This window comes from Selaginella moellendorffii, unplaced genomic scaffold (genome assembly GCF_000143415.4).
Source record: "Selaginella moellendorffii unplaced genomic scaffold, v1.0 SELMOscaffold_5, whole genome shotgun sequence".
Taxonomy (NCBI): domain Eukaryota; kingdom Viridiplantae; phylum Streptophyta; class Lycopodiopsida; order Selaginellales; family Selaginellaceae; genus Selaginella; species Selaginella moellendorffii.
In genome coordinates this window covers 2,073,780-2,094,585 of record NW_003314266.1, presented here as the reverse complement: position 1 = coordinate 2,094,585, position 20,806 = coordinate 2,073,780, and the positions used below count along the sequence as shown (strand labels likewise).

The 20,806-nt window shown below is 44.9% G+C and overlaps 2 protein-coding genes across 2 annotated transcripts; one reads left to right on the top strand and one right to left on the bottom strand.

Moving 5' to 3' along the window:
- Nucleotides 1–376: 376 nt before the first annotated feature.
- LOC9660216 (U-box domain-containing protein 43) lies at nt 377–3,726 on the bottom strand. The gene is made up of 3 exons (XM_002964823.2): nt 2,398–3,726; nt 2,030–2,330; nt 377–1,984 (listed from the first exon to the last, which is right to left on the bottom strand). The coding sequence occupies exons 1-3, from the start codon at nt 3,625–3,627 to the stop codon at nt 474–476; spliced, it is 3,042 nt and encodes a 1,013-aa protein (XP_002964869.1). The 5' UTR covers nt 3,628–3,726; the 3' UTR covers nt 377–473.
- A 2,854-nt stretch (nt 3,727–6,580) lies between these two features.
- On the top strand, nt 6,581–7,523 carry LOC9658847 (thaumatin-like protein 1). The gene is made up of 2 exons (XM_002965165.2): nt 6,581–6,700; nt 6,759–7,523. The coding sequence occupies exons 1-2, from the start codon at nt 6,652–6,654 to the stop codon at nt 7,460–7,462; spliced, it is 753 nt and encodes a 250-aa protein (XP_002965211.2). The 5' UTR covers nt 6,581–6,651; the 3' UTR covers nt 7,463–7,523.
- Nucleotides 7,524–20,806: the final 13,283 nt, after the last annotated feature.

Sequence of the window (20,806 nt, the reverse complement as noted above, 5' to 3'; positions counted from 1 at the left end):
AGACGATTTGTTGCAGAGCCAGCTAAAGAGTAATCCTTCTTTATAGTGGAATATTTGGCTGGAAGGGAGGTTGATGAGAGGGTGTTTTCCAGCATGTGTAAAAGTGAAAGGAGTAGAATAAAAGAAAAGGATTTTGGAAGGATGCTTCATCCAACAGCCTTGGAGTGCGTAGAGCGGAGGTTGGTGGTGCAATAGTGACTAGAAGTGTTTGAAGAGTGCATCACAGCAAGAATTGCTCAAGATCAACTAATCTGTGTGAATTGTCCAACCTGTGGCCACAGCCCAGCAGAGGTTCTTGCAAAGGTCGCCAACAAAGCTAGTGACAATGCTAAGCAGCAGTGATTCTTAGTCAGGATTGTTCATGTAAGTGATCCTGTTTGGCTTGAGAAGGTGGAGCTCCAGCTGGAGCTTGTCTTTATATATTTAAAAGCCTATATTCCATCATCGCATGGTTGAAATCTAGGATGATTTTTTCAAAAGTATGACGACTGGTCGTGAAGAACATTCAGATGAGCCAAGATTTTCGCAGCAAGCTGCCTTGTCGACGCGCTACCTCTCTGCGTGAGATCAATCAGTGGCATCTGGGCCGCCCTGCCATACTCCTCCTGGTACTCTCTAAACCGGAAGAACTTCTCCAGCATCCACACCGCCTTCTCTTTGGCCCCCGCGCTCCCGCTCGTCAACAGCCGCACCACTGGCCTCACGCCCTGCGCTTGCGCGATGACGTGAACTCCATTCTCCCACGTATCATCGTAGAGCAAAGTTGTCAAGGCCCCAAGCGCAGCCTCGTGAACGAGACCGTCCTCGTTACCCAGCGTCTGGACCAGCGGCGCGATCGCCCACGCCTCCACCAAGCAAAATGACGATCGCACCGAGCACTTGCCACCGTGAACTGGACAGCCCAAGTCGCGGCGAGGCCCGAAGAGGCTACAGCAGCCTCTGGAAGCTGGAGCTCTGGAGCTCAGCTTGCCCGAGTTCTCCGAGAACTGTCCCAGCGCTGTGGCTGCCCGGGACCTTGCTAGCGGCGTCCCGACCTCTAGCAGCCTCACCAGCGATGGTATAACTCCGGCGGCTTGCGTTTGCACCTCGACGTTGGAGGGGTTCGTGAAGAGTAACAGCGCTCCCGCTACGTTCTCGAGGAGAGTGTTGTATGGTTCCTTGGTCGAGATCCTGGACAGAGCTTCGGAGAGAGCGTCGATGGCGGCAGGCAAAACCCTGGCTTGTTGGAGGAGCCGCATGACTTGAGCATCCGCCTGTGGGAGAATGCCAATGATTCCCAAGGCAGCGCTGCTGGCTCCAGCGTCTTGCGAAGAGGTGATGAACTTCACTAGAGCTTCCATGCATGGAGAGTCTACGTGCGAGGCCAGATCCTTGCCTGTGGTATCCCTGGAGATCCAAAACACCAACTTCAAGGAACCTGTTCTAACCTCTTGATCCTCGGCTTCCAGAAACAAGCTGATAAGCAGCGCCATGGCCCCTGCGTGTCTCAGACTTAGTCGGAGAGTCTTGGCGCTGCTTCTCGAGCACATTGCCACCAGTCCGTATAGTATGTGAGCTTGCACCGAAGGATCCGTGAGCTTGAGCATCGCGAGAAGTCGAGCCACTGTATCCTCACTCTGGAGAATCCTAAACTTGTCTACCACGTCCCCTTGGTCCCCAGCTACACTACCGTCCCACGAAGAAATGTTGGCTATCGTAGCAGCGGCCTGTACTTTGAGAGCCATCACCACCGAGGCAATGGAGAACAATAGCTGGAGCAACGGAGGTAGCACATTTGCCGCGATCATGGCCTCCCTGTTGCTAGGATACGTTGACAAGCTCGCAAGAGCTCCAAGAGCTGGCTGTTGGAATTCAGGCTTACCAGAAGAGAGCATGCTCGCCAGAGGCTGGATTGCTCCTGTCTTGCCAAGCGTAGCTTTACTTTCGTCCGTCAAGCTCATCTCCGACAACGCAGTTGCCATGAGAATTTTTGTCGCGTCACTCCCTGCAAAACTTCTGTCAGAACAAGAAAAAACGCATAGCATTTCACCTTCATCTAGACGTGAGATCAAGGGCCCGAAATGGTTCGCCTCGGCCATCTGGATAACGTTGGCGTCAGTGCCGGACAAGTTTGCCAGCAGCTGTCGAGCATCTTCCACCGCGCTCGAATTTTCACTTCTCAGCATGGCCACCAGAAGCAGAATGCAGCCTTGAGCCTTTCCTATTTGCTCCAAGCTCGTAGGAATTTTCGACAGTTCTAGCAGCAGTGCTACAGCCTGCCTGCTCTCCCCGACGTCACGAGCTAGAGAGCGAGCGATGATCGGGATGGCGCTTTCTGCCGTGATTTCTTCCTGATCCACTAACACGAGAGTCCTCAGAAGTGATGGAGAGGGAGAGAGAAAAGAAAAAGTAGAGTACCTTGATCTCGTCACTCTTTGCAAGACTGCACAGCGTTTCTAGAGCCCTTCTCCTTGTATCTCGTCCGCCATCTTTGAGAAGCCTTACAATTTCAGGAATGAGGCGCTCCGAGGCAATCCAGTATCGATGCAGGGACTTCTCTTCGCTTAGCTTCTGCAAGTCACGAAGACCACTGTGAATGTCGTCCTGGTTATCCGAAAGAATTTTCGACCGCGCAACTCCGATACCGATGATAACGTTCCTCTCCTTCCACTCCTCGATGGACTGGCGAAGAGCAAAGTTCGGCTTCACTTCCAGCGAGTCCAGCTCCACTTTGGTTGTCGGACACGTCCTCTTTCCAGCCGAGAACCACTTCGATATGGCACTCCTCTCGAAGATCTGTCCAGAAGCTATCTCCACGGGATCCTCCATGACTTCCTGCGTGATCGGACAGCAAAAAGTTTGAAGTGGAGGTAGAGCGTGAATCCCCCCGAAACTCTTCTTCCTCCTGTACGTCGACTCCTTCTCGGCTGCCGTGGTCGCGGCATCGGCCGCGTTTAAGATCCCAATTATCTGCTCGAGTTGATAAGCCTCGGCCTGGTCCTTGTGGAGTTCTATCTCCTCCTTCTCCTTCTTAAACTGCAAGAGCTCCTGGCGAAGAGCCACTGGATTCACTGGAACCCCAACCGCGTGAGCGATTTGTAGCAGCAGATCATTGGAGAAGTTACTGTCAAGACGACGCGTCCTCACTCCATTCTCTATCATTCCCACGATCTCCTCCCCCGCGAGAGTTGCCTTGAACTGTGCGCTTTGCATGTCCTGGAGAAGACCCATGGCATTTTGCCTCGTGTCGGCCGAGAGATTCATGCTCGCCATTGGCACCAGGCTCAAGCACCGCCCAATCTCTTGGGTGATTCCCTGGACCTGGCTGACGATGGAGCGGCAATTGATGAGCAAGTAGATCTTGCTCTTGGAGCTGCAGTGCGCGATGAGCTCCTGCGACTTCCTCATCTCCTTGCTCAGGGTCTCGAGCGATTTCCTGAGCGGAGGAACATCGTCCGCGATCTTGTCCTGGAGCTCCACCAGCAGCGGCCGGATCTTCTCCAAATACCTGGCCAATTGGCTGAAGCTCTCCTTCTCGATGAGCACATCCTTCGCCGCCACGACTGTCTCTGCGATCTGGACGAGAACCCTGGCCAGGAGCTCCGACACCGGCGCTAGAACAACGCCGCCAAATCGCCCCGGCAGCATTCTCGATGCGAGAGTGCCGTCAGCGCCGCAGAGAATGCGCCATAGCCGTCACCGAGCAAGGCCGAGAATGCGCCATACCTGTGATCGCGCAAGACAAAACCCTTGTGGCATGGCATTTGACTGTCAGCAGGATTGACTAGTATGAAAAGTATGTCCGAATAGTTGTATAAGAATATTCGAATATTTTAGAGCCTTATAAAGTTGAAACATTAGGTTATAAGGAAATAGGTGGCGGTACTGTCAGCAGGATTGACTAGTATGAAAAGTATGTCCGAATAGTTGTATAAGAATATTCGAATATTTTAGAGCCTTATAAAGTTGAAACATTAGGTTATAAGGAAATAGGTGGCGGTACTGTGTGGTTGGCGATGGTGAAGTTCTCGCGCCGGATCAAGCTGCCGTGAAGCAGCACCCTTCTTGCAAGCTCCAGGCACCACGCTTCTCGACTGCATATAAAGAATCAGGGCGCCCAAGGTCAGCGACAGCGCTCGATTCCTACATCGCGATCTGGGATGGGTGAGCTTGGACGAGGGCTTCTTGAGCTAGCGCTGCAAGGCCGATGACAAGATCTTCCTTGCCCTCAGTTCTTGTAACTTTTCTTGAATGTTTGCTTTAGCAGCTGCGATGGACAATAGCAAAGCTTGGGCTAGAAGCCACTCCCTTTCTCCATTCTGGAGCCCGAGGGCTTGAAGAGAGCGCTCCGTGAGCCGCTGCCCCTGCCAATGCCCATTGGCACTGCTATGTATGAGTGTCACGCTTCTTGCTCGCTAGCAACCAATTGAAATCTCAGGGAAAAATAAGTTTTCTTGCAGATGGGTTACAGGATTTTCCGTGTTGACGATTCTGAGATTGTGTCGCTGAACAATTATACTATGCATTGTTTTGCTCGTCTGTCATATCTATGTTTCTGTGTTTTCTTGCATATTTATTTGCATGTGATACACGGTGATGGTAGAATTCAAGCTAGCAACTGACAAAGACATATATGACTTGTCCCAAGAGCGCGACTCTCGCACTGTAAAAGAATTTCTCAATACTTGTGTGTGTGTATAGATACGCATGCCACGTATTGTACACGTGCCTTATCCGGGATTGAGTTTCAATGGCGGTACGTCTTTCACACATTTGTGCAATTCCTGGTCAGCTTGGACGAGGGTAAAGAACGCTCATAGTTTTCAGTGAATCTCACGGATCACAGCTTTTCAGTTAGTGATCTTTGCTCTATCGCCTAGAGCCATTCGATAGCTATGGAGTGTGTCCCATTGCGTCTGTGGACCGCTAGGGCGGAATTCGCATTCCATGTGCACAGATTTGCAGCTGGGCGATCGCGGCGTTGTGGCCTCAATCGCATTGCTCTGGTCAGAGTGAGAGGTGGCGCTGTTCTCGAGCCGGAGAATGCCACCACAAGAGAGGGATTTGTCTCCAGCAAGCAATGATCTTGTCAAGTATTACGTTTCTGGAGACAACGCCATCGAAGCAACAGAAGGACCGATCACCGCTACTATAGGGTTCTACGATGGCTGCCGACTTTATTCCGACCAGCCTCTACCCGTCGGAGATAGTTGCATCTGCAGCCACGATATTCATCTCACGAACAACAGATTTTTCACACGCCATGTCCGCAAACGTTCTGCAGTCTGTCTGGGATTTCGCCTTCTGTCGTCTCTGGCTGATATATCCACTGTCCAGTTTGATCGCAGCGTCGATTACTCAGCAGATTTAATCGTCCACATTTTGTAAAAACGCCATAATCAGTCAAACTATACGTGTGGTTCTTTTTGCAAGAGTAAGCACAGCCTCGGAATGGGCTCTGTGCCAAAGTTTGAGGAGAACAGGGACACGCTGAATGACGCGTATCAAGATTTAGTTAGTAAGTTCAATGATGGGCCGGTGCAGTGGTCATCGGGTGGCTTTAGCAGGCGAGCAAATGGCATCCTGGGCAATGAGACTCGGCCAGCAGCCAGATGATCTCATCGGGCCTCTCAACATGTCATCGGTCACGGACAAGGCATTGTGCTTGCGCTTCTCCATCAATCTTCTTCGGGTTGCTCTATCTCTTGGTCACTTCTCTTCAAAGACCATATCAGACTCTCAACTAACTGCCTGGATAAAACAGACGACTTCATGACACTAAAGATTAAGGTGACTCTAAATCAGAAGTCAAATTTGACTCAACGAGGATCACTACTGTTGCCCTGGCAGATCTTTGTCCAGCCCCTCGAGAGCTTTCAAGGAAAGGTTATCCTTGCGAAGCAAACTATATGGAGACAACTGCCACTTTCTGTCCAGTACATGAGACGTCTCAAGTTTAGGCCAAACTTCATAGAAATTTCATAAACTTCATATTTGATATTTGATTTTTGAGAAAGTTGCCCGAGCGTAGATATACTATTTGACTCTCACAGATGAAGTAGTGTGCTACTAGATCGTTCACATCCCGTCTGGAGCGCTGACGACAAGCATATGGACAGAGACATGACAGCAATGAATTACAGATCGACATCCCACTAGCCCACGCCACCAAGCCCAGTCCCAGACCTCGGACTCTACATCCGACTCCGAGATGGGCTAAATATGGTGGTTCGATCCAGCTCTTGAACTTGCCTCAGCGCACATGACCCAGACGCACCCAGGAAGCGAGAACAAATTCTGATAAGAATTTATCTATTCAAACAAAATTTCCACCGAGAGCCATCTTGTGCACTGAAGCTTCTTTCTCATCTTTCATTGTTCTCCAGGACCTCAGTTTGATCGTGTACGAGCGCAAAACTGGTACTATGATTCTCCTATGAAGATAGGTTCTGCGTAGAAATGAAGGATTGACCATTCTAATCCTTCACTGGTTGTCGGTCGAAAGCTGGTGATCGGTCACACTCAATGAAGCAGCTGTCAATCTTATCAGCAGCAATGAGACCAAGACTTTTCGAAACAGCGCCCGCCAGCATCACTGTCTCAAGTCAAATGGCTCGCTTGCTATAAGAATCGCATGAGCAATTCCCAAAGTCATCATCAACAACGTTGGAGATGTGTCGTGGAGTTTTTGCTCTTGTCTTCCTCCTCGCACTCGCAGCAGGCAAGTCTCTTCTTCTTCTTCTTCCGTAGATCCAAAAATCGAACCTTCTCTGACACAGGGCATGGATCGAGAGCCCAAGACAGCAGCGTGTTGATCCGACTGAGAAACTCGTGCTCCTTCTCCGTGTGGGCAGCATGGACCACTGACCCGGGCGTGTCGAATCCATTTTCGAGTGGAACCGAGCTCAGCGCGGACGAGACCTTCTCGCTCTTCGTCCCGCGTGACTGGTCGGGCCGGTTTTGGGGAAGAACGGGGTGCTCCTGGCGCCAGGCACCCGGATCCAGTACCAGCAGATTCATCTGCGACACAGGCGACTGTGGCTCGGGCGATATATCCTGCTCCAAGCGTGGAACTCCGCCAGCCACCATCGCCCAGCTCAATCTCCCGGCCCGGTACTCCGTCTCTCTGCTCGAGGGCTACAATCTGGCCATCTCCATCGCTCCCAGGAACTCGTCGTGCTCCTGGGCGGGTTGTAAATCCGGCAGCGATGCAAACTCTGGGTGTCCCAAGGAGCTGGCGGTGGTGGACAAGAGCAACATTGGACGAGTGATTGCTTGCAAGAGCCCATGCCTGGGACTCAACGAGGATCAGTACTGCTGCCGGGGGAGATACACTTGTCCTCTCAAGTGCAGCCCAAGCCAATACGCGAGAGCTTTCAAGGCCGCGTGCCCAAGGTCGTCAACTTATCCTTGCGAAGCAAACACCTCGAGCTATTCGTGCTTGGGAGCCTCTGAAATAATTGCCACATTTTGTCCCCCTTAAAAGAAGTCAAGAAGCGCAAACGATGATGATAAAATGGGTTAAGAAATAAAAGACTTCCATTTGCCTCAAATTCTGCAATCCGGCATCATAAGACCGCTCATTCCCAACCATACCACCGGTCATTCTAAAGAAGTACTCGCAGTAGATCCAAAGTCTCAGAACCACCTACACATTGCTCTTTCCAGAGGCCTCCACACATTGCAGGTAAATCAGAATCAACGATCCCGACTGGCTTCCCGAGGCGTATTTGTCGTCGCTGCTCAAGGGCAACGCTGCCGAGCTCCGTGCCTGCGCATCCTTGGCAAGCGTCACGGAGGAAGCCCTCTCCATTCTTGTCAACTTTTTCACTCCTCCAGCCTCTCCCCGCGGGAGCACTGAGCACCGATGGCACCATGCTTGCTCTGGATGCAGTCGAAGAATATTGGGAAAGGTACTGAGGCTTCTACTAAGTCTCACTGGTTCTTTAGGAAGCAGCGATGGCAAGCTTCGCACCATTGTAGACAAAGTTGTTCGAAGCACTTATTTCCTCTGGGCCGAGCTGTGCCACCTCGCTGGCCACTCTCCGGAGCAGGATCAAGGAGGCCGATCGTCTAGAGTCTGTGGAACGCGAGGTGACCAAACTCTACAAAGAAGGCTACGTTCCAGTTGAGGCAGAGGACTGGGAAAAGGATTACCGGAGCAGCCTCACTTTCGTCCTTGGCTATATCGGAGTCCTGACCCAGAAATAGACCGGACCGAGGACATGGAAGCGGAGGTGGAGCGAGATCCTGACGCATGGCGGTGGCCTCACGTCACAAACAGCCAATTCAAGGAGCTCCTGTCCGCTTTGCATAAAAGCCAGCTCCTGCTCGGAGACGGAGCGAGGTTGATGAAAATATGTTAATTTTGGCCTTCTAAGCGAGCTAAGCTATGATCCGGCGTCCAAGGGGGAGGATTTTGAGGGCCTGGTAGCCAGGTTTCAAGGCACAGGTGTACTCTGGTTCAAAGACTCTGGAAGCAATGTAGAGGAGATTGACAAGCATATACGATTTTTTATCCACAAAAAACTTTGCTAACGACCAACATTTGCTGAGTTACTCATGTTATTTCAGCAAACACATCATCAAAATCTTCAAGATAGATATATTTTATGATACCTATTAACTTGTCTTGTTATAGGGAGATGTCCAAAAAATTGAATTAAGCTCATGAGTTGAAGTCAATTGAGCTCAAGTCAATGGAAATCAACATAATCAACTATAAATCTTGAAACAATATAGATCCTCAATTAATTTGCTATCTGTTTGTTAAAATTAAAGTCTACACACTTTCTAGCTTTTAAAGTCTCATTGGTGTGTAGATATGCAAACTAAATTTTCCTGTATGCGAACTAGATTTCTTTTTCTTTTTTTTATAAAAAACCTTAAAACTATAAAATCTAGTTCAACCTTAAAACTAATTTTAACACCTTAAAACTAGTAAGAAACTTTCGTGCTAACCAAAATAATTCAATTTACAAAGTAAACCACTCTACCCCCTCTTGCTGCTTGAGGTGGCCATTAGTGCAACCTCGATTTGGACTTAGCTAAACTGGTTCGGCAAAATGTGGTTTGCACTTGAACTGGTTTGGCCAAATTTGATTCGCATGCAAACCAATTGGAAAAAAACTGGTTCACTTCTGAACTGATTTTTGCCTGGGGCTGCAAGCTCTTATGAGGCATGCATTTTGTTTCTGTTAGGGCAACAAGCTTCAACATCTCTGGCCCTTGACCCAAGAAGCCCCTCTTTAAACCCAAGCCTCATCACATTTGTAAGGCCCTAAGGTTTAATAAGGTTGTTTGAAGTACAAATTGAGCTCAGCTCTAACTTTGGAGCTCATGAGCTCAAAAGTGTTTTGCACTTTCTTAGATCTTCTGATGGAACCAATCAAGATATTCAATCCTCCCATTAAGGGGGAGTGGTGTACAGTGGATAAAGTGTTTATTTGATCTAATTGAATTATGATGATTGATCAATTCACATCAATTCATGCTGAGTTGATTGATCACTTTATGAGTTGGTTGAGTTGTTCATTGATTGATCAATTCATGAGTTGATTGATCTTTTGATGACTAATCAACTTAATAAGATGATTACATTAAAAAAATTACAATCCATATACCATAACTCCATTGCTGCTTCAACATCATATTGTCGGCTATTGATAGTGCTTATATGACACCTTTTAGCTGTTTCAAGATCAAGAGTATTCAATGCCAACCTCACATTTTCACAGGGAACACAAAGGCTAAAATCCAACAGTCTTTTCTGCACTGATCTAACTCCCCAATTCGAGCCTCCTCTGTCCAATGCAACAACATTTCTCATAACATCACAAAGCGTATTAAGAGGGAGATGAACTTTTGTGGTGACTCTTAGTTTGCACAGCAAAAGAAAGAGTACACCAATGAACTTGCACCACATTTGCAATTTCTTTCACTGAAACACCACTTACACACACAGCTCACAAATTTTAAGATTAACAAACAATTCCAACGTGTGCCTAAGGGATCCACGTCCCAAAAAAGGGAGCTCGGACATTCTAGCTGAAATCGTTGCCACACGTGGTCCAGCCACATGCACCTTCAAAACCACAAGGTCACCCTGTCAGTTGTAGCAGCATACACTCTGATGCCCTGCCCATCCAAGTCCTGAGTTGGGCAGGCTGGGCAGGGCAAGCAGGGCTGCCCATCCAAGTCCTGCATGAGTTGGTTGAGTTATCTATGAGTTGATTGATCTAGTGATAACTAATCAACTTAATAAGATGAGTTTATGAGTTTATTGATGAGAAACTGATCCAATGATATATATATACTTTTTTGTTATATTCCAGTTAAATCATATTAATAATTACCTTAATTACTGTAAGGTCCAAGTGTGGCTACAATGCCGTATATTAATATTAACATAATGGGATTTTGATAGCCATTAAATTCCAGACCACTCACTCTTGTATATAAGCTAGGGATTTTTAGGCTAATGGATATGCACATTTTTGTATTTTGTTTCCATATTCTATGCACTCATATTGATGGAGGAGAAAGGCAACTTTAATTATTCTTGAGGAGTGGGATTTTGTTTTAGATCTAGCTTTTTCATTATCTAGATCTCCTTTTTCTTATAGCTTTTCTTAGTTTCTTCTCTTTTGCTTTTTCCTTTTTGTTTATCTTTATGGTAGAGTAGCAACCTCTTCTTCCTTTAACTCTAAAGTAGTAGTTAATGCAATTGCTCAATGCTATGCAATTGCAATTGAACAATCAAACTCAGTTGATAGTGGCATTCACAGTATGTGGTACAACTCTTCTTGCTTTTGCTGCCAATCCTTGAGTTCGGTCGGAGTTCTGCCATGAGAATCTTGGGGATGATATGTACTATTGGTTCAACTACTTATAGACACATAGTGATTGCCACATATCATTCTTGGGATGATGTTTAGCGTTTGTGTGAATTTCCCATATGTCTATAAGGGACTACACTATAATGGTACAATAGTTTGATTGCAACCACTTGTGAGGATTGGAGCATTCTCCTAGACATCTTTAAACATGCATTTGGACATGTTAACAATTGTAATGATGCCTTCTAACAATTGCATTATCTTTGTCAAAAGCCATATGAGTTTATGATGTAATTTAGTGTTTAATCCTGAAGCTTTTTGCTTCGTGCAGAGCCAAATATGTCAAAGTAGATCAAGTTAGGAATGTTGTAGCCAACACTTTCTCAAAATCTTGCAGGACTTGTGCACACTTGCTCTAGCCTCCTTTGATAATACTTTTTGCTTGGCACAATATTATGAGAAGTTACCTTTTCCACTTCTTCCTACATGTCTTTTAGCTCCACTTCCTATGGGAGATGGTCTTGTTCTAATAGAGGTTGATGTTGTTGCTACCCGAGTTCAAGGACAAGGGCGAGGACATAGTCGTGGCCATGATGTCCAAAGTTGAACATGTGATAAAGTTGGTTACATTTATCAACATTGTCAGTATTTTCCATATTGACGACCTCTATTTCTTGGGTGGAGACTTTGGCATCAACAACATTCTATTGGTGTTGGTGTAGTAAAAGGTCTAGACACCGAAATGTTTTTAGGAAACAAGGAATCACATGAATAGTGAAGGGTACTTGTATGAATAAGTTAGTAACCCCTCCTATAGCACATATGGTTTTCACCTTTTATTCTATGGTGGTTTACCATAGGATAACTATAAAGTAGAACTTAATCCTCTATGTGCCATGTGTCACATGTCATGTGCCACATGCCACATGTCCAAGGACAATGGAATGAAACCTAAATTTTAAAGCTTTGGACCATTGAATGAAGGAATGGAGCCAAACTCCGAAGCATAGAGCTAAGGATTGAAGGTTCTGGAGCACGAAACAGCTCTCAAATGTACAACCCAAGGAGTGAAGGGATAGGAGCATAAAACGACTTGGAATGGTTTTAGAGCATCTAACATTCTAATGCCAAAACTAGTATGCAAAACGGAGTCAAATAGAGTATGACGCTATTTCAACATATCAGTGGCCTCCTAACACAAAGATATGGGTACTCCACTAACTAGCATAGTGGTGAACTTAAGATTAGACCCAAGTTAAACGTAGAACAAGAATAACCACATAAGCAGGAGCTAGACTATGCTTTATGTTAGTTGGCTATGCTTGACTTACCCACTATCCCTATTATACATTTGAAACCCCCCACAAGTCCCCCCCCTTTGGCCTGGCTTTTAGTTCTTTTTTGTTTTATCTTACATTAGCTTAACAAGAACCCTTGTATATTGAGATTAATCTTTCAATATCACCAGATGATAACTTACCATGTCTGCCAAACATTTTCGCTATCATGCACCTTGTGTTAGTTCTATTCGATCCTAATTGCTATTTATAGAAATTATCTAGATTTACTAATTTGGCATATCTTGGAATGTAGAGATTGTTCTGAACACAATGGTGTTCATCCCATGCCCAAAATCGCAATCAAGCATAATTCCATATTTAATAAGTTTCAAATTAGTCCTAGAGACTAACTCCTGGTATACTCAGCAAAAAGTTTTTACCTTATGTCCATACTAAGTACAAATGCTAAGTAAAGTTTATTAACACTTGAACAAGAGGGACTAATAAAGGGTCTAACAATATTGACCTCCTGCCATTGTGGCAGTAAGGAAAGAATATCCAATAAAACTAGCGAACAGATAATTTTCGATACCCATAGTCACATTTATAACACTTATCTTTATTTTGGAAGTATCATCAAGGGGTTCACTTGGCATTAATTCATCTAGTGTTTACTTTCTAAGCTTGTTTTTACAACAAGAGGTTTCCTATTATTCTTTCTATATTAGTTAATATAAACTTAAGTTCATTTTCTATTGCTTAGCCTATTGTTACATGTTGCCATCTACATTTGTATTGTGTGGCAAAGCCATATTGCAATGGTTGTACACACACATATGCATAGGATAAAGTGGATCTAATTGTGCATATGGGTAATCTTGAGCTTGAGCTATAGTTATTACAGATGGTGCTAAGTCAAGCTTTTAACCTTATCCTTGGTATAGATTGGTTGTGGTGCAATCATGCCAAGTGTAACTTTGAGGCTTTTCCCTCTTGTCTCATACTTTTTCCATTCCTCTCACTTTTGTTCTTCTTTATCTTTTTGCTTTTACCTCTGTTTCCATCACTTTTATCTCCCCATTACTTCCTCCTATAGATCCATCTTGTTCCTTTATTCCCTCTTTAGATCTCTTCGATGGTCTTTGTATTGCAATGGTTGATCAGTTCATAAACGAGTATGTCAATTTTTTTGAATTTGACATGTCGTTTAAGGCCAAGATTGCAATATGTCATCCTATTCCAATTAGGAATGCTTGTCAAAGTTCTTGTTCATCATCAATCATCAAAAGAAATCAAGATTTTACATGCAAACGTCAAGAAGATGTTAGAAAAAGGTGTTATTTGAAAATTGCGGACTCTTTAGATATATGAACTTCATCTTGTGACAAAGCTTAATAAGAGTATTTATTTTTACATCAACTATTGTTTATTAAACAAAGTGACGATTTTGGATGTATACCTTATTCCTCACATTGCTAATCTATTAGATCATCTAGGGAGAAGTTGTTAGTTCACTAAGTTAGATTTTGCTTTTGAGTACTAGTAAGTGCCAATGGCCAAGGAAAATATTCCTAGGACTATTTTTCATACACTATTTGGTTTATACGAGTTCTTAGTGATATTATTTAATTTGAACAATATTCTAGCAACTTTTTAGCAAATGATGGACGAAATTCTTTGCCACATACCGAAAGTGATTACTAACTTAATCAATAATGTCTTGATCCACTCGAAGGGGACATAAGAGGAATACATCCATGATATTCATAAGGTGTTAGATTGGCTACGGGAAGTTGGTTTAAAATTGAAGCGGTTGAAGTGTTGTTTAGGTTTAAGGACACAACTTATCTTGGGTACGAAGGCTTGTAAATTGATTTTGACAAACTTGTGGTTATTTTAAAATTCCTTAATCTGAAGTGTGTGAATGATGTATAACACTTCCTAGGCAAAATGTAGTATCTTAGCCATTTTGTTAATCATCTTTCTGATTATGTTGCACTATTACAAACATTGTTAAAGTCGTCAATATTGTCTTTCATCTTATATATGGACTGTGAGCATGTGTTTATAGATCTCAATGAGGTATTGACAACTCCTTCAATTTTGGCATATCCTGATTATACTCAACTTTTCATTTTGTATGTGGATGCTTCTGATATTAGTTTTAGAGATGTGTTAATACAAGAGAGCCTAAGTGTACCTGGTTAGTATCATCCTATTGTATATATCACCTGTACTTTACAACCAGTGGAGGTGAACTACTCCACAACAGAGAATGAGTGTTTAGTAACAATTTAGGGTTTCAAGAAATTTCATGCATAATTACATGGTTCTTGGAGATGATCATGCTACAGTTACTTCATTATTAAAGTGGAAGAACTTGGTTGGTCATACTGCTCAATAGGTTTTAGAGTTTCAATTTTGATGTTATTCATTGGCTGAAGAGTTCTATAGCTGATGCTAATACCCTTTTTCAAACTTTTTTTCCTTCTTCATTCTCTTTTTATGTTTTTAATGAGCCTATTGTTCTAACATCTGTGGATATTTTAAATGAAGATTCTGTACCATCCGTGATTATTGTATTTGATGTTAAGTATCCATAAGATGCAAAGAAAAATTTACCTTCTCTTGATGAGGTTCATAAGGTTTAAAAGATTGAGTTGTGGATTCGAAAGCTTTGGGTTTAAGAATCTTGCATCACTCACTAATGACTTGCTATTTCAACATTTACATTCTTAATATTGCTTTGAGGTTAGTTTTTTTATTTTGTAGGGATGGATCCTAATGATCATTTACGACTAGTGGTGTCTTCAATCTTTATTCCATGCAACCTCCACACTGACCATGATTCTCATGTTCTAGGTGGTCATATAGGACATCGTTGTATGGCAAAAAAGTTATGCAAGTCTTTTTATTGGTTAGAGATGCAATATGATATTATTTGATATATACATAGTTGCATTTGGTGTTAAACTTGTAATATTTCCCCTTGTGCTATAAAAAAAATGTTGAGTCAATTGCAGTTTCCTATTTATTTGAGTTAGTGGTGTTTAATCTAATAAGACCCTTTCCATGATCAACTATTGATAATGAGTATGTCATTATTATTTTTGACTACTTGACTTGCTAGATGAAAGTTAAAGCTTTTGTTAGCGCATCTACAATTACTATTGGATATTTACTCCTCAATTGAGTAGTGTTCCAACATTCTTGTTCAGAATGGATTCTTTCAGATAATAATTCCATATTTATGGCTGAGGTGTTTTATGTTTTGATGTTTCAATTGGGAATACATCACACTTTCATAAGTGCTTATTCTTCTTAGTTTCAATGGGTTGAGAGCTCTTGGCCTCTCTTTGTTCCATCGCATCTTTTAGCAATAATCTTGGCTAATTATTGGCTTGAAAGTTGAGTTGCCTTTGCCCACATTCTCTTTGTTTCCATAGCTCCTTCTTTCTTCTTGATCATTGCTTGGCTGTCTTGGTGAGCTGGTTTATGGCTTGATCATAGTAGTCTTACTTGATCTAGTCAGTTGCAACCTGCTTCCCAATAAATTAGAAGTTCTTGGCCCTGTACTCCCTCTTTTTGCTTGCTTCATTGTGCTTCCATATTGTGATTCTGTGCCTGGTGTGCCGACGTGTTGCGCTCACATAACATGGCAACATGGCACGTTAGCCAACGTTGTGGCAAACATCACTAAAACCAGGTGGCATTTTAAAGCCCTGCAATTTCTATGTCTACTGCACTGTTCTTTCACCGAATGCCAAAGACACTCCCGAGTCCTGATCCCACACTCACCCCACCATAGATCAGAGCATTTCTCTGTCACTCCAGGAGCGTTTAAGCGTTTCTTCAAAGATAATAACTTGCGATCTTCACTCGAGAATTTTAAGATTGCAATGACGAGCTTTCTCCCCGTCAAGACTGTGGATATTCAAGCATCGGGCGGTCTCCAGTGAAGAAGGCATGAATTTCAAGAGATACAACTTGCATTGTTTTTCCTTTCATATCCACAAGACAATTTCTCTTGATTGAAATTTTCATAGAAGCATCTTCTAAGCAATTGAATGGGAGCCAAATATTTTCCCACAACGATTCCATAAATGACGACACATTATGAAACATTGTATCCACCAGGCTTCACGTGTGCAACTATACCTTTTCTTGTAAACTTTCCAGATCTTCAACGAGTTTCTCCAACTTAAGAATTTCCTATGAACAGATTACGTGTACAAAAGGTGATGATCTCCATTTGACGTTTTCATTCCACCTGGAGCGAAACAAGTTTGGACATGGAAGCTCTGCAGCATTTGCATTGCGAGTAAGCCAATTCTCCTCGCAAGGGAGTATTCTTATATCTCTTTAAAGATCACTTTTTTTCTTCACAGACCCATCGATTGATCCTCACAGCCCTGTCGCTACGCAAGACGTATAATGCGACTCCCACAGATCAGTATTCGCGGCCTCGGTGATGATCATGGACGGATCCAACTCCTCGATAGGCCGGACAATCTCCACGTCCCACAGCCCGTCCGAGTTGATGATATTTAGCAGCAGGCTGCTGGACGAGTGGTGATGATCCTTGTGAGCCTCGGCCTCGCTGAACAGCGGCGGGATGGGGACATGCATTGCGTCGTGCTTGCCGTGCTGATCATCCCACTCCACCGCGGCCACGGGATACAACTCGAAAGACGGCGACGATCCGAGGTCGCCCGGTTTGATCATCATGGTCCCCGAGCAGCAGCTGGTAGCTGTGTCGCAGGTGGCGGACAGGCTCGGCAGCTCGCAAAACTCCATGTCCCGCGCGGCCGAGGAGGTGATGGAGTGATCCCCGGAGCCCCCCGACTTGATGTTCTTGTGGTGGTAGCGCTCGGTGAGGCCAGAGCTGTTTTGCGAGAGGATGCTGATGGGAGAGGATGGTGGTCCTTTGAGCCGGGCTTCCTCCTCGTCCTCCTCCTCCACGTCGAGAATCTGGTCCGAGCCCATCCCCAGGAGTTTTTGGTACGAGAAGACTTCTCCTCCTGGCCGAGGACGCTCGTCCGTGGTAGCGGCGTATGGAGATGGAGATATCATGGTGATACCAGCGGAGGTGGTGGTGGCGGCGGCGGTGACGCTGGCGGCACCGGTGTTTTGTTCCAGCGTCGCGGCGTCCGGGTGGCAGCTGCATGCCGCGGCGGTGTTTTTGGAGTGGAAGGACGGGCAGCTCGGGTCGTGCTGTGGTAGCGGGCGGTGCGTCTGGGGATCGATGCCCATGTTGCGGAGCTTCTTCTTCAGGTGGGTGTTCCAATAGTTTTTAATCTCGTTGTCAGTTCTTCCAGGGAGCCGTCCAGCGATCAAAGACCACCTGAGAGATGGAGACAAACGCGAGAAGGAAAGTTTAGAAAAACCGCGAGACAAGAATCACGGGGGAGTTCTTTTTTAACTCGCTGGGGAGATTTGCGTGGCGGCTGGCGAGCTATCAAAAATGGTTCCTTGTCGGTGGAGGAGCAAGAAACAAAGGAAGTGTGACTTGAAACTCGTGAGCATTGGAGATATCACGGGAAGAAGATTGGGAGGAGGGGGAGAATGCAAAGGTGATGACACTGGAGATGGAAGTGAAAACTCCAGACCTGTTGCCGAGCAGCGAATGCAGTTTTATAATCAGCTGGTCTTCTTCCTCGGAGATGTTTCCACGCTTGAGATCTGGACGAAGATAGTTTATCCACCGGAGCCTACAGCTTTTGCCACAGCGACGAAGTCCTGGGACGAACAATGCGTAAGCTACGAAAATTCTCTTCCGAGAGTTTTCTCTCTCGCTCTCTTTTTTCGAGTGATTTACAACTATGTGAATTTTACCTGCAGCTTTTGGAAGTGTTCTCCATGATCCTTCGCCGTGGAGGCTGATGTGCTGGGTGAGGAGAAGATCTTCTTCTCGTGTCCAAGGACCTCGGTTAAGGCCGACTTTCTCACAGCAAGGTGCTCGTCCCATCTCCCTTTCTTCTCGATCGATGGCTGAAATTCTTTCTATACTTTTGACAGAAAGAAGTGAAATTTGCTGAGAGCCGAGAGGGAAGCTTTTGCTCTCGGCTGGATAGCTTGGAAAGCTATGTAGAGCTCTAGGCGAGGACCTCTCTCAAAAGACTTGGAATTCTCCGAGAGAGAGGTCTAAAAGGAGAAGTTGAGGAAGAAGAGAAAGAGAAACTCTAAAGCCCCGGGTATCAAGGAATGCTAGGCGCGACAAGCAGCAGACAGGAAAACATTCACAAACTCTCTCTTTTTCGAAATCACGGCACGAAACTCAAGAATGGTCCGCAACTCAAGCGCTACGAATTGCAGGAAACTGCGAAAAATTCAAAGAAGAAGAATGGATCAGCAAATCGAAATTATCTCTCGAAAACGCTCACGACGACGAGAGAAAAGAGGAAAGTGAGCAAGGAGAAAGGATCTTAAGTAGCCAAGCACGGATCCCGCTAGAGATCTTCTTTGGTTCGCCTGACACTTCTAAGAAGGACCTCAAAGAAAAAGTTGAGAGAGCTATTGGCGAGAGGAGGAGGAAGAAGAAGACGACTCTACAAGCTCCAGGCAAGTCCTTTCGTTACAAACTCTCTCTTTTTCTCTTAACGGGAGCACTTTATCTGATCTGTGTGTGTAGAGGCCTCTCGCTGTCCAGGCTATGACTCCTCCGGGGCTGCTACTGCTACGTTTTGGAGGTGGTGTTCTCCTTTTTTCTCGCTTTTTTTTTCCGCTCTTGTGTCAGGCAGAAGTTTGACACACGAAGCAACTTATTCTGCAGATGATTGATTGATTGACACTCACACCACGCACACGTATAGCGAGCACAAGCACAGCTTTTCTTTCCGCTAAGCTGGTCTTGGTCCAAGCTCGTAAAAATCCCTCCTTTTCGCTCGACGTTCTTTGTTCCAGGTCTCCTCTCCGGGCTTAAAACCTTACCCCCTCGCCGTGCGTAAGTGTATTTATATGCGAGCTCGATTCATTGATTGCAGTCACTGATGCTAAACTCGTCCGTGCTTTCCGTTGCATGGTGGTCGCGGTTTTATGCCAGATCAACTTCGAAGGCATGTTAAGTCACCAAGAAGTGAGTTAATCTCGGTTTCCAACTTAGTTTTTAAACGCGACACTCGTTTTCCAGGCTCTGACTTTCATGGATGGGCACGATTACTGTAAGCATGACTTGAAAAGCATTTTTTTTTTCTTTTTTTCTTTGTGAAGGACTATCCGTGCATCTTGACACCGTCCGTGCGTTTCCAGTTCCGGCTATTATGGAGCATGCGGTTAGTTCTAAAGTTTTTCTTCCTCTCTCGCTCGCTCACATTTTGTTTTCCAGCTTAAAGAAGTAACTCAGTCACACGAGTGTTTCCACCCCGTCCGTCAGTGACTCCAGGAGCTCTGACTACTTGTGTTCCATTCCTTGGACTCCAGAGTAAGCTCAGTCTCTGCCATGCTCGCTCGCTCGTTCGCTCGGTCGCTAGCTGTAATCCTCGCTCTCTTCCGACTCGACTCGACTGGATCGATCGATCGGAGCTTTCTTTTTCTCGCCACTCACCTTTCGCTGCCTGACTGTTGTCGTTTCAGAGAAAGGAGGAAGGAGGGGAGAAGAACTTACAAGTTGGCGCGAGGCAGTCATCGTTGATTTAATCGTGTGTCAATTTCGTATATCGCAGCACCATATATGCTTCCAGGTCCCTTTCTCGCTTTGCTTTAAGAATTTCCTTGCTTTTTTCCCTCAAAAAATGATCTCTTCTTTTTCTATTGCAGCAGCATTTGTTCCATGAATGCATGTGTGTGTGTGTCGGGATTTTTCCGAAGAAGTAGCCGGAAGATGCCATTAACGACGATCTTTTCAACTGGCTCTTGACTGGAACGCGAGGTTCTTCTCTCTTTTTTTTTTCTTTTTTTTTTCCTGCTGGTTTTTTCTCCTGCCCGTCAATCTCACTCTGCCTACGTATCGAGGATAAGAGAAAGTTACGACTGTTTCAACGCATTCCATGCACCCAAAGTTGAAGTTTCCACCTCCTTTTTCTTCCTCGCATCTCAGCTTTCTTCCTGGTTTACTGGTCAGGCTGAATTTATTTCTCTTGGCAAGAAAACGGTTGAATTTTCTGTTCCCAATCAACCTTTTGGGACTGTAGAAAAGAAAAAAGAAGAAAAACAAGAATTTCCAAGAGACAAAGAGACTGCCCGAGGAGAAACACACACACGCAATGTGGGTGAAGAGGAAAGCAACGCAAACGCGAAGGGGAGGAACGTAATATTATAAAAGAACTCTTTTCTATTGATCAAAAATCGTTTTTTACCAAAAAGTATATATTTCTGCGCATTTGGGGGGAAAGATTGTGGATCCATATTATGAGGAAGGCCAAGAGAGCCTCGAATATTTTCCCACTTTTCTCCTGGTAACTAATAACTATTACTATTGCTATTCATTATTTGTTACTATTATTATAATTATTATCAACTTATATATGATAACTATTTGTATCGGTATCAATCAAGATCCAGCAAAGGAGATTTATATGCTGACAAGTTGGAACTCATAAGCTCGCTCGATCGACCGGTGGTCGCTCTCATCGAAAATCAGGCAAAGCTTGTTCTTCGCCACGAGTCGCGGGATCAAGTGGACTGGAGTTGAAAGCGACCATTCTCTTTTCTGCAAGTGATCAAACTTACACGGTCTTTTATGTGTCAATGTGCCAAATCCTTGTGATACTG